Consider the following 13,651-nt stretch of genomic DNA (forward strand, 5'->3'; position numbering starts at 1 on the left):
AGCCGCGAAACAAAGCCACCGAACCCTGACCTCGTGGAAAATAGTGCCTTCTCTAAAACTGGAGCGACAGAGAAGCGGAAATGAGCGAATGGAAAAACGAAAGAAACGAGGGCAGCAGAGCACACCAAGCGCAGGGGAAGAGAAGAGGCGGAGTCACCTTCATTCACGTGTTTAGAGAAAGAAAGTGACTCTTCTCCTGCGGCGCTTCCTTGACATCTGTTAGAGAGACGAGTTTCACAGAAAGCAGAAGAGAGCTCTGTGGAGTTAACGCCTCCGTCAGGCCGAGGTAGCTCGCACCCTGGAAACCGCCCAGGCGTTCCCTCCCAAGGCGGAAGACTCGAGCGCTCAAAAAAGGGAGTGACGACTGCGAAAACGCCTTGGGGCGATGCGCGACGCGAGACGAAAAAAGAGGCCTCGCAACTTACAGCTCCCCCCTGCGTTTCTTCTTCTGCAAGAGGGAAGGCTGTCACAACACAGAGAATGACCTGGGCGCCACGCGCAGCCACTCTGTCGCGCGTTCTTCGAGACCGACACGGGCGGCGACGTGCCGAAACAGAAGAGGAAAAGAACGATGCGGAGAAGGAGCGTGCGCTGAAAACGCCGATGCGACCCGTGAGCCAGGCTGAAGACGAATATGCCAGCAAAGTGTGGAGACTCGCGCTCTTTCTCGAGTCCAGATGTCGCGCAAGATGCTTCAGGAGAAACGTCTTCGTTTCCCTCTCCGTGCCTGCGATGCAGCGTCGCGAAAAGGACTCCAGCGTCCGCCTTTCTCTCAAAAAAAGGAATTCTTTCTGGCGCCTCCCGTTTTGAGCCTCCCGTGCCAGCGGCGCGCAGATGCTAACTACGAAGCCGCGCTTTGAGGCAGAAAGACTGCAGAGGCGAACAACGAGACAAGCTTTCACTTCGAGATTTTCACAGCCAGCCCCAGAAGAGTAACGCCCCTCGGTGGACTCGCGCCTCGATGCAGAAGGCGAAACGACTAAAGCGACGAGACAGTCCCGCGACTTCAGCCGTCGGAGAAAGACGGAAACACGCTCAGAACTGGGCAACGAACACCGAGAGCAGACACACGCAGCTTCGGAGCAAGTGATCATGATTCGCCGGCGGGGGGGGGTTCGTGCGGCGGCAACTCGACGCGCTCTACACTCTTGAGTCTCGAACGCGCCGAGAAATAAACGAAAAATCGGAGTTTGACGCCAAGAGTAACGCAGACAAGACGTTTGGGACGAACGAGGCAGAGTCGGGAGGATCCGTCGCACGACGGTCGACGGCGCCTGAAATGCAATGAGCGAGGAATTCCGGCAGCCACACGCACGCCGCTGTCGGGAGAGGCAGCCAAAATCGCAACACGAAAAACAGAAGCGTAGGGCACGGTGCGAGTCACTGACGAGTATGGGCGAGGGGAAAAAAAGACGAAAAACGATACCGACAGGTCGAAACACAACTGGGGAGAAACGTGCTGTCAGGCGACGTCCGCACGACGCGGCATGCCGCGGTGGACGTCTCCCTGCAGAGGGCGACTCAAACGCACCAACGAAAAAACGACGGCGGTCACACGGCGGAAAACAAAAGAGACGGGGATTCGGGAAGGGGCAAAGCAGGAGGGAAGACGAGCCACACGTGACGATGCAGCGAAGTCGGCAAGCGCAAGGGCTCAGAAGACTGCATGCAGGGGACCCTTTAAGTTCCAAGAGGATGTATAGCGTTACAGACGCCAAAAAGGGCGCGAAAAGAGTGGAAGGGGGCACGTCTCAACAGTTGACAGTCGCGGAAACAAAAAAATGCGGAACGGGGGCGAAGATCGCAGGCGAGGAAAAGACAAAACCAAGAAAACCCTCTTCAGCAGAGACGAGGCAAAGTATCGAAGGAAGAGAGGAGGGCACTGAGAGACGAACAGAACTCGTGCGAAAGGAAGGTGAAAATGGAAGCAGCGCAAAACTGAAACAAAATCGACTGTGAGGTCTGGAGGGTCTCGCCGATCGAACGCGAGTCGGCGAAAAGACGCACATGTGCCTTTATAAAAAACGCTCAGCCCCCCGTGAGACAAAAAACACGGGGATGGGAAGAGTACCCGAAAACGGCGCGCTTGCTGTGATTCGCACACGCTTCCCGGTGCTCACCGCGCCGCGAGCGCACACTTTTTTCCGCAGCGCTGGGGCCTGTTGGACTCGAAAACTCGCCCTTCCCCGACTCTCTGAAGCCGACTCCGCTCAAAAATGCAGCCCTTCGTCTACAGCCAAACATGCTTTTTTTCCGCTGGCACACGAAGACCGCTGAAAGCACACAGCAGGGGGCGTAGATGGGATCCAACCACACTACCGGTTCCGGCGCTACGAGACAAGGCAACGGGCGAAACTGTCCTCTTCAGCCCTGCGCGTTCCTTGAAGCTCGTCAGATGCATAAATCCCTTACTAGCGATGAAAGTAGGACTTATGTAGAAAGAAGCTCTCCACATGCACAAAGCGTATGCGCATACGAGGTGAAAGTCTGCGCGCGGCTGACCCCGGCGTCTGTCGGAGGCCGCGAGGGCTCGTAGCGGAATGGGTTACACAGAAGCGTTGGCGGCACGGCAGAAGGACTATTCTGTCCATCTAGGGAGCTCTTTCTGCTCGATGGGTGTTCAGGTTCTACGGTTTTTAGAAACGCAGCGCGCCGAGCGAGCCGCGCACGTGAATGCTGCCTGGACTAACAGTAGCCAGCGTTGCGCGAAAAAGGGGAAGCGAGGTGTGTGTTGCAGAAGGGTAAGACGTACTCTGGAGAGAGTTGAAGGGGGAAGTGGAGGAATAGCGGTCGAGAGGAAGAGTCCCGTGCGCGTGAGAGCGCGCGTGGAATCCGCGGACGATGCGGGCGGGGGGGGGGGGGGGGGGGGGACGGAGGGGGGGGGATATACCGATTCATCAATAGTGGCGATTCACGCTTCCGCACCAACAAGGAAACTCTTTGCTTGCATGTGGACGAGTCGTACTATGATTCACTGAGCTGGCGCCAGTAGCCAAGAGGCAGGAAGGGGTTTGATAGATTCGTGCAAGCTCGTTCGTACGTGGCGGTACTGAGGTAACGAATATCTAGTCCTCGAATGCCCTGTCTTTCCGCTATTACGACCAACCTGAAGCCGTTGAAACCCGCACGCGTGCTCACGGAAACAACACTGTTTCCCGGAGAGTGCGAAATTTGCGCTCTGTCGAGATACAATGAGGCGTCAACGTCACTTAGCACAGTAGTAGTCCGTCTAGGACGGTATCGCATGCCTACGTCGTGCCTTCTCCGTTCTTCCAAGATTGGAGATTCTAAAAGACTGGTGGTGAAATACCGCAGAGCTCGAGTGGACGCCGCGTGAGGAAAGCGACTTTGTTTTTCCCCGCAGAGCGGATGCTGCCTGAGCAGGTTGCAACCGGTGCGCACGTCGTCAGATGCGACCTATCATATCTGTGAATTTGACAAAACATGCTCTTGGGGATCTGTCGCTTCGGCTACCTTTTACTCTGGGGAGTCTCGCGTCAAAGGGGGCCTCGTGTAGGGAAGACTTGTTCCCGCCACCGAACGTGGGCTTCTTTGCTAGCAAGAGCTGTGTTGCTGCGAATGTAGAGAGGAAATGAGAAAGATAGGTGGCTTGGCGCGCTGTGTCAATCGATCGTGGAGGCAGTGAGGTCAAACAGATGCAGCAGCAAGGTCCGCCTCCGCACTCGCAACCGGCCGCAGCACGTTGGTGGCATGTGACGACAAATTCCCTCTTGTATCGGCTCAAAATGGTTCAGAAGTGACGGGCGCAGTAAGTGTGATTCGTAAGAATGCAAACGGAGCCCTGTGATTCCGAGCGATCACGAAGTACAAGTCTTGCCTGTGGCCTGTAACTCCGATGACCGCGCGGGAACTAGCTCCATTCTGTGCAGGCAAGAAGTTTGCAAAATTTGGCAGCGGCAGCTCGACTGCGGCTGACGAAACGGCGCTGAAAGCAATTCGGTGCCACTTCCAGCCCCTACGAAGCCTAGGTAGATGCAGCAGTTTGCCCTCGCAGGGGTGTGTGTCACCTGGACAGCGGCGGGAACGACGAAGCAATGCTTCAGCGGAACGCACGCTGTCGTGGTGAGGCACGCAGTATCCCCGACGCGCTCCGCTTCTCAGGCTAGGCTGGATATGAAGGAGAACTCCACTACACAGAGATGATGCTGCTTCCCAAAACGCCGTACTGCCGTCATTTCTGCTTCTAGGCTCGTGACGCTTCGTCCACTGCATTGCCCGGCATACCGTAGTGACCGGAGTACAGTGCGAAGATCCGTAAATTCGTAGCGCTCGTCTAGCGATCCTCCGTATGCAGTTGCAGTCGCCCGTTTTTAGCCACTGTTTAGAAAAGCTGACTCACAAATATGTCTCAGGAAACGAGCTCAGTCACTCGAATGTGTAAGACTGCCCTCGAGACACAGGGACTTCTGCGGCCTCTCGCGTTGCCGCGCCGCTTGCCGCGTGCGTTTCGCGGGCGCATGCCTTGTCCGCGTTTTCTTGTTAATCCTTTCGTACCTGCAGCTGGCTCCTATTTTCCTCAGCTACGGCTGTCCCGTGGAAACTGAAAGTCTCTCTATCGACCTGCGTGGCCGTTTTCTGCTGCGACTTCGTGCCGCCCTTCGTTTCCGTCTCTTTTCTGCCGACGGTCCCGTTGTTTCGCGGCGCTGCATGCGCCGCCTCAGCGGAAGCCCCGCACACAGCTGCGGCACTGGCTTCGAGTATCGCGTTTACCTTTTTTAGAGCTGATGTCCAGGTAGATCCTTGAACAGTCTTTGTCTGCGCCGCGTGGATATGCAAGTGTGCGGATGTGGGAGCCCGCTACGCTCTCCAACGGTGCTTCGAGGCAGCAGCTCTCGAGAGGACGTGAAGAGACAGCGGAAGGGCAACGGCGCCAACGAAGGCGTGGCGAGACGATCTCGTGTACGCCTCGGTAGGGCAACGAAGAGGCCTTCGCATGAACTTCCACGGGTTCAGAGGTGCTGCGACGACGCCCCCTCTGTGACTACCAGCGGGACTCTCTGGCGTCGCTGCCCTTCTCTATCTCCTTCAGCGTGGCGTAGAATACTCGCGTCCGTCTGGCTATCTTAGATATCGTTTTTCTGCAAATCCCGCACAGTCCGAAGCCGCCGCACGAAGCATTCGCTCTACGTCCCTCGGGCTGTCGCGCCATGAAGCTTGTCTTCCTGACCCGAACCCGCGGCTGGGCTCGCAGGAGACCTGTCAAGGGGTCTTCGAGGGCCGCTTCCGATCTCCTCGCCCCTCCCCTCCTGCGAGGCCGGTTCCCGAGAGGAGGGCGGCAAGACCAGAGAGCGAAGTTGGAGGCAATGGACGCGAGGGGGATTGCCGAGCGCTGCCTGAGGCGGAGACACGCGCCAGCCAGCTCTCCTCTGTCTTTCTCGGCGGAATCGGAAGCCACGCGGCGTGGCGTCAGACTGATATACTGCGAAGAGGCCCCCCATAAGATGGAGGTTGGAAGCAGAGAGCCCACTCTTTTGCCTCTGCGTCCTCCCTGTGAACTTTGCCCTCCCCCTTCTTCACGGGGCGCCTCCTCGGCCGCGCCTCGCTCTCAGGTTGAGTTCGCTATCTCCACTTCTTCTCTCTTCCCACCTCGTCAGTCACCTGGCACGACTTTTGCACTGTCGAGCCCCATCGCCCACGCCTCCCCTCAAGCTTCGCACGTGTGCGCGGTTCGCGCCTACTCCTCTGTCTGCTTCTCCTCTCCCAAGTTCCGGTGCGCGGGCTCAGGGCGCTGCGCGGGCTTAGGGCGCTGCGCGTCTCTTTCGTCCCTCTATTCTTCTTCGTCCGCGGTTTCGTCGCGCGTCTCAAACTGCCTCACTGTTCGCTTGCCTCAGTCGCTGTCTGCCGGCGCAGCCGCGCGTCCTCTGCAGCCCGCGGCTGCGAGAGGGGCGGGTCGCCTGTCTCTTTTCCACGCCGCTGCGCTTCATTCGCTCGCGCCTCGAGGCGCGACGCGCCTCCACTCTTCGTCCACGAGGAGCGCCACTTCGTCGGGCTCTTCCGGCGAGCACTCAAACCCGCGACCCGCGAGCCCGCCGCCTCTCCATGACTCTCTCGCGCTGTGTCGCGGCCGTCGGGTGGAGGAAGTTACCTCGCTCTCATCCCGCTTCCTTCCGCGGCCGTCTGTGCACTCCGGGCTGCTTGTGCGCGCCGGCAGTTCGTCGTCGCTGAATCCGCCTCGCTCCTCTTCCTCTCCCCTCGCTTCGCCCTCGCTGCCTCTGGGTCGCACAGCCGCTCTTCCTTTGAATGCGGGTCAGGGTCCAGCGCTTTTCGAATCTCGGGTGAGTTTGCGCCCTGCTTCCGTATCGCGAGGAGACGGTGACGTGTTGTGCGTCGGGCTTCCTACGATTCGCGGAGGTCTGCTGCCTCGCAACTGGCTTGGTTGTTTGCCGATAAGAAAGCTCCGCCCGGCTGCGCACGCAGTCTCGATGCATCGACCGCCGGCGCTGAGCGCCTGAGAGCGCCCACGCGGCGTTGCTCAGGGCTCTCGCTGTGGTCAGCGGCTTCCTTCCATCGTACGTGAAATGTTTGTCTCAGTTCAAACCCATCAAGGCTCGACGAGTCTTGGAGCACACTCAGTAGCACAGGGCACTCTCCCCCGCGCTGCGGCAGACACGCGCGACGGTGCCTTGTTTGCTTCTCAGTTTCCCTTAAACCCTAAACCCAGGCTTGCCTACCGCTTGTCTCCTAGGAGGGGGCATGGCATCGGTAACGAGAAGTCTTTGAAGTCGCCAGAGCAATCTGCCTGTCATCAGGGGGGTTCGGCAGCGTGTTGCAGTCTCGACCCGTTCTGCGCGTGGCGGTGTGTGCGTGTGGCGTTTCAGCGATTCTTCTACTACCGTTTCCACAAGCACATCGGCAAAGGCAACTTCAACAGGTACCTGGAGTTCTATCAGAAGCCGCGCGGGATCGAAAACACGCTGAGACTTCGGTACAACTACTCGGCAACGTTCACGGCGAAGAAACGCAGCGAGATGTGGAAAGTCAACCTTTTGAAGAAGATCGCGCATGCAACCGACGCAAAACAGGTCCTCGACGTGTGGACCTACTACAGGTAAATCTTGCCGCGGCGACGTCGTCTAGGCGCGTTGGCAGTCACTGGCTGCCGTCTTTTTCGCATGAGAAACTCTTTTTCGATCTCACATTGGGTGGCGCTGCTCATGCTCGCCGTACGCGATGCCGACTGGCCCTTGAGCTTCTTCAAAGAAGGCTGCGGTGCTGTAGGCTGCAGCTGAGGCGACGCCAAGAGCAAGAGCCATGGCGGCGCGCCGTCATGGGCGAGGACGGCGCGCCTCGCACCACGCTGGCGGTTTCACGCGCCTTCTGTCGCCCGTTTCCTCGCTCACGCGCTGCAGTGCCTGCTACCTCTGCTTCCCTGTCGTCTTGCTGGGCTCCGAAGGATGTACGGCGGCCTGGTTTCTCTGTTGCCATGTCTCCCTCTGGTCGCTCCCTGTCTCTTGTCGATAGTCTTTCATCTCGCGCGCGTCTTGATCTGTTTTTTCGCAGGCACCGCCGTAGCAAGCGCCCGTATCACTATCTGTGCGCCCTGCAGCGTCTCGTAGAAGTCGGCGGATGCGACCCTACGGACTTCCGCTTCCGCCTCATCGCCAATGGCGTCTATCGGAGCGCCAAACGCTTCATCAGTAAGATGCCTTTCGAGATGACGCGAGGCGAAGACACGCCGCATACGCGTCTCTCATAGCTTTGAGTGAATGACGCATATCGACTCATTCGTGACTGCGTCCGGTCTGTTCAGGCACAGTGTAGGCATATCCTGTGTGCCCCGACAGGCGTTGTCGAGAGGCGCTCTCCAAGCGCGCATCTACAGACGTGCATGCGCCTCCACTGGCAGGCAGGCGTGACGCCACGGGGACCGTTCCCATTGTCTGGGGATTCTTTGTGTTTTCAAAGCTCCATCAATTTACATTTAAACCATTCTCGTCTGCGGGCGAGGCCGTCGGAGCTGTTGAGGCGGCGTGATGTCCGCGCCTTGGGCTGTTTTCCTTTCTCGATGTTCGCAGATTTGCCGCGCGTCTGCGTTTATCTAGCCAAGTTGAATGCGACGGGAGATCTGCAGGAACTGGCTCGGTTCCTGACTCCACAAGTTGGCGCCTACTTCCCTCATCAGCTCTGTCTCCTCGCGCATGCCTACGGCTCTGTTCGCCTGCAAGACAAAGTCCTGTTCGCCGCCGTCGACGAAGCGCTGCGGCCGCAGCTCTCTGGTCTCTCCGCGGCGATGCTTCTCAAACTCACGCAGGTGAGCCTCGCATGTGACGGCAAAACGATCTTGAACGCATCAGGACAAGACTTTGCGTGTCGCCAGACTTCAAACTGCGATGCCTGGTTTTCTCTCTCGCAGTGGCTTCGTGTTTCTCGTTTCTGCTCTCCCTTTCGGAGGGTCTGTCACCTCCGCGTGACAGACGTGGACGCTGAGGGCAAGGAAGGTCGACAGCGAGCAGCAGCATACGCGAGATTCGTCTGTCTCCGCATCCCTCTCCAGCCTTTTTGAGACTTTTCGTGGCGTTCCGCCGGTCGCTCGCTTTCTCTCTCTGCTACTCGTGTCTTCGCGATGGAGGCGCATGGATGTCTGGAAAGAGCGTCGCTCGCTTCTTCAACCGCTTTGGTGTGACCCCGTGGCGTCGCGACTCCGACGCCTCGTGCGCCACGTTCTTGTGGGCAGTAATTCTTCCTTTCACGTTGTTTCTGGGCTCGTTGGGTTTTTCGCTTGCGCTTCAGGGCTACGCAGGAGCGCTGATTCATAACTACGGCCTCTTGGCGCGAGTCTCGCTCATCCTGCAGCAGCGCGTTTGGAGAGCCGCGGTCGGCGAAGAGGACGAGGGAGAGCGTGAGAGAAGCGAGCACGAGGCGGTGGAAAGATCCAAAAAACGCGGCGTGAGAGACGACGACGAGAAAGGTCGCGACGAAGAAGACGATCTGGAGGCGTGCTCCAGGCAGACCCGCGCAAAACGCCACGTCGGACCCCGCTGCCCGAGCCTCGAGCAACTTTTTGCTTTCGGTGAGAATGCGCGGCGACACAAGAGGGCAGCTGCCAGCGTCTCCGGGCGCAAGGCGGTGCTTCAGGCTTTGGGAGTGAAACCGCGAAGGAGCTCGCGAAGCTGATGTGACGCGAAGGCGTGTTTTGGTGAACTCTGGAAGCTCGCGTCTACTCTGCTTCGCTGCCGCAGGCCGTGTCTTCGCCGAGTTGAAGTACCAAGACTTTAGCTATTTCGAGACGCTCTCGCTGCAAATGCAAGCTGCGCTCCGCGCCGACCTCGCAGCATCGCCAGGTAACCAGGTCTCAGCATCCATGTCAGAGCTCAAGCGCCTTACCTCTTTGTGTCCTCTGCGTGTGGCTTCTGAGGCGGCGCGCGCCCTCCACATTTCGCGATGGGGGTGGCTGCCTCAACGAACGTCCGCGGGGCTGGCGCGCACATTCTTGCGCTGTAGTAAGTCGTTACGGAGCCGCAGAGTGCAGCGCACACGTGAAGCAGCTGAGAGCGACAAAGAAAAGAGGACGCGGAGCTAACACCACCGTCGCTGACTTACGAGCAGCGACGGAGGGGTTACGAGTCTTCCGCATGCGCCCTGAGGCCTCTTTCCCCCTGCTTCGTGTGTCTCCCTTGTCCTCACTTGTCGTCCCAATCTCTTCTCGTGCTCGGATTTTGTTCAATTCTACACACCGCATCTTTTTTTGTCTACGCGTTGCTCTGCTATCTTTTGCATCCGCCTCCGCGTCTGAGTGTTTTTCTTCGTTCCTTCGGGTTTTGTTGTTTTCGCAGGTCGGGAGAGATTTCAGAGATTCTCGCCGCAGTCAGTCCAGGAGCTAACCGAGGTTCTCCATCGCCTCAAAGTCAACGACGTGACGCTTCTGCAGGCGATCTTGAATCACGTCCACAAGCGGCTTTACGACTACCCGCCTTCCTGGTAAGTGGAAAAATGCTTTTTTCAACTGATACCCAGTGCCTGCATTCACTCAGAGATGTAGCGCAGATCAGTTCGCACCGAATGCGCCACCGCAGTACCCGCCGCATACCTAGTAAGCGTTTATCGCTTCTGTAAGACAACGTGGGACTATGTCTGGCTGCTCAGGATACATTGCATTTGTGCGTGTTTATGTAGATATTGATATTGATGTAGATCCGCATATAGATAGATAGATCGATAGATAGATAGGTTTGTGTGTATGTTCACCCCCGCGTGCCCTGGTAGCTGCATGTGTGGGGAGACCCTGTTCTGTCGCGTTGTGCTTCCCGTCTGCGTAGCAGCTTTTTTTGATCGTCTTGAAGTGGCGACTTTTCGCCGCAGCTTCGCGGGATCTTTGCGTGGTCATGAGCTCCAGGCCCCTTCTATCTCCCGATACGCACTTTCTTCTCTTTCGCTTCGCTCGCTTGCATCACAATTGGTGCTGCTCATTGCTTCCTCCACACTGTTTTTGCCTTCCTCAGCCTCGCCGCGATCGGTCTCTACACTGCGCAGATGCTTCCGTGCGAGGAGCCCTTCATCCGTCAGGTAGGCGCGCGGCGACTCCGGAGGAAGCTGAGGAAACAGAAGCGCTTGAAGAGAGAAAAGTCGAAACTCATACGAAACAGCGGCGCAAGGAGTCGCCGCTTAGCTCGTTGTTGTCGTGCGAAGTGAAACAAACTGGACAGCAGCAGATCCGACGAGGCGCGGAGGTCGAGGAAGGCAGGAGACACCGCGCAACAACGCGCGCGGCTGCGAAACACTAAACCCTAAAAGCCCTTGCTTTGCCTCGCTATGAGCGCGCTCACGCGCTGCCGTCAAAGAAAAAGCGAAAACACAGACAGCGAGGACAGAAGTAGATAGACAGGCAGGTATATGGATACATAGATAGATATCTGTATTTTCATGCGTCTGTGGGGAATGTTGTGTTTGGTATGCTGTTTATAGGTGCACACGGAAATGCTGGAGATCCTCCAAGAGGCGATCTCCGTGCTGGACTTGCGCAGTGTAAGCGAACTCGAATTTCTTCCTCTTTTCGCTGACGTGGAACTCTTGCGCGAGCCGCAGTTTCGCGGTAGCTGCGCGGCAGCCGAAGATATCTCTTTTTGCGCGTAGCGGCGTGTGTAGGTCGAGGCGCGTCCTTCTCATCTGGAGGGCTTGCTCTGCGTTGTCTCTTCTCTGTGCGTCTGCAGCTGGATCAACTGGCTGCGTTTGCGAAGAAGGCGAAACCCAAGCGGAACCGATCGGCGATCCGCGCGACCATCCTGGCGGTGCGGGCGTCTTCCGTTCTTCTGTTTGCTCGCCCCTCGTCCCGTCTCAGCTGGCGTGAATCGAAATGCAGAGGCAGTTGAAAAGTGCCCGCACGCTTGCTAGCTATCGGGTAGCCACAGAGGCTGTGCAGCTGCTGGCGCCCGCCTTAGACCGTCTACGGCATTGCAAGGTCGTGCGACAACTTGCCTTCTTCGCATGTCCGCGCACGTTCGTCTTTTGAGATGCAACTCCTCTGGATTCAAGTGGTGTCTTTTCTTTTTCGTTTTTCTTCAGGCGGTCGAAGCACGCGTCCTAGAGCTTCAGGGCGACGGGCACACAATCTTCGATGTCGGGAGGCTCCTCGAGGTGCGCCACGCGCCTCGGCTTCCAAGGTTCTCCCCCCTCCCCCGCGGACCACCGCCTTTCTATGCCGGCAGTCTCTCTTTCTCTCTAGATGTCGCATGTGCAGCGTGTCACTCTCGCTGGTAGTGACGTCTGCGTGTCCGCCACGCACAACGCGCACAGATGAGTGTTCGTATGTCTCTGTAGACGTCCGTCGCGCGTCACTCAGACGCGAGAGCTGCGTGTATGAAAGGAGATGTCTCTGACTCAGTGTCTGGTTCCTTGAGGGCTTTGAAATGCGCACCTCATTCTCGCAGCTGTCTTCGATTTCGCAGCTCCTCTCCCTCAACGGACGGCAAATCAGCGAAGAGGCCTTCCAGGTGCTGTGCCGGCAGGCCCATCGGCATCTAGATCTCTTCGAGCCTCAGGACTTCTGTCGCCTCTCGCGCGCTCTGGTAGGGCTGACGCTCGCCATCCGTCTCGGTTTTGCCTTCCTGACAAAACTAGGCAGTCCGAGCTGCTGGGGTGCCCAACGACCCCCCTATATATGTCCATGGATGTATACATGGAAATAAGCTTGTATCGAGGCGTATGTCTCAGCGTGTTCATATATATACACATATATATGTATATATATGGATATATGGTCGCTCCGCGCCAAGGGCTAGTTATGGGCTACGAGGGCGGTGTGTGTTTTTCCCTCTGAAGTGCCTCCGCAGTCCGCGGGAGGGAGCGCACGCAGGATGTGGAGGCCTGCTGGTGTGGGTGAGCGTGCGTTAACACGGGATAGCTCCTGTCTGACTGTGTGTCTGTTTTTCTGGTTTGTCTGGTGTCTCGACGAACACGCAGGCGCGTGTGAAGACTCAAGCCGGCGCCGCGGGCAAGGCTGAGGGCGCATTCTGTTCGCCGTCTCTAGTCAATGCATTGGCGCGGCGCGCGCTTCGGCAGCAGGACGAATTCTCTCCAAGAGATTTTCTCAATCTCATGCGTTCGCTGTGGCTCGCGGGCCCCCCAGACCGCGTGTATGCAGTTCCCCTGGGAGAGAAGCTAAGGTAGGATGCCCAAGCTTGGAGAGCAAAACGAAACGAAGATGGTGGTGGATTTTAGATTGAACCCGTCGCCAAGAGAGGGTTCAGGGTTTAGTTGAAGACGTAAAGCTGAGCGGCGGGCGACACCGGGAGACGTGGAAACGGTTTGCCGAGAAGGGAGGCGGAGGAAGGACTGCAACGAGCCCTGTTTTCTCTTTTTTGTCCGTGTTCAGGAAGAAACAAGTTATTCACGACTACTTTCCGCCGAGCGACAGACAGACAGAGAGTCCAGGCGACGAGGAGAGCGAGCTGTCGGTCTCCGACTTGCCGGTGGCGTCTCGCCAAACGCCGGCGCTGAGCCCAGGCCGCCTGCTGCTTGGGCGACACGCGGTTGACAAGCAAAAGGCAGCTCATGACCCCCGCGGCGCGTCATCGGAGGAGTCAACCGGAGTGGAAGCCGGTGCCGAAGAGCAAGGTGTCCCAGAGGGCGCGGACGATGCGAGGAACGAATGCACTCTTGTAGAGGGCGCCCGCAGAAGACTCCGCCGCAAACGCCTGGAGGAAAAACTCAGAATCGCCGAAGAAGAAGGCTGGGACCTCCTTCACAGGCGCGTTGCCTCTCTGCGCGAGCTCAGAGGGTGGATGTGAGGCTCTGAAGCTGTGGGGTTCCGCATCTGCGGAATGTGAAGTTCTCTTGGAAGGAAGTCTTGGTCGATATTCGTGTGTGATGCACGCTTTGACCATGTCTCCGTTCGCTGCTGCGTAAGCGTAGGGCAATCGCTGCTGGAGGGGAGTACAGGCGCAGACGCGACACCGTTCTTGCTGTAGTGTTCAATCTTTTCTTGTTCCACAACGCCTGTCGTCTATTCTTTCGGGCGGGCGATCTCGATGCTGAGTCATCGAGGGCAGGCTCCTGTCGAGATTACGACTCTGCGAGACGCCTGCGCTGCAGCAGACCGCTCTCCGCATGCATCAGGTTATCTGTATATGCGTTGCGTGTCCGCGCCTCCGTGCGCACTCATCCAATCTATAGCTATCAGGGTTCGATCGAGTCT

The 13,651-nt window shown here is 57.8% G+C and overlaps 1 protein-coding gene across 1 annotated transcript; it reads left to right on the plus strand.

Annotated features, from left to right (window-relative positions):
- Positions 1–5,168: 5,168 nt before the first annotated feature.
- On the plus strand, positions 5,169–13,244 carry BESB_083140 (uncharacterized protein; the record flags this gene model as incomplete). The annotated part of the gene is made up of 14 exons (XM_029366664.1): positions 5,169–6,296; positions 6,840–7,069; positions 7,522–7,658; positions 8,037–8,272; positions 8,752–9,031; positions 9,201–9,302; positions 9,795–9,939; positions 10,461–10,524; positions 10,924–10,983; positions 11,169–11,246; positions 11,521–11,592; positions 11,904–12,023; positions 12,418–12,620; positions 12,830–13,244. 14 exons carry the CDS (start codon positions 5,169–5,171, stop codon positions 13,242–13,244), a joined length of 3,270 nt encoding a protein of 1,089 aa, XP_029217124.1.
- Between the last annotated feature and the right edge of the window lie 407 nt (positions 13,245–13,651).

This window comes from Besnoitia besnoiti, chromosome VIII (genome assembly GCF_002563875.1).
Source record: "Besnoitia besnoiti strain Bb-Ger1 chromosome VIII, whole genome shotgun sequence".
NCBI classification, from domain to species: Eukaryota; Apicomplexa; class Conoidasida; order Eucoccidiorida; family Sarcocystidae; genus Besnoitia; species Besnoitia besnoiti.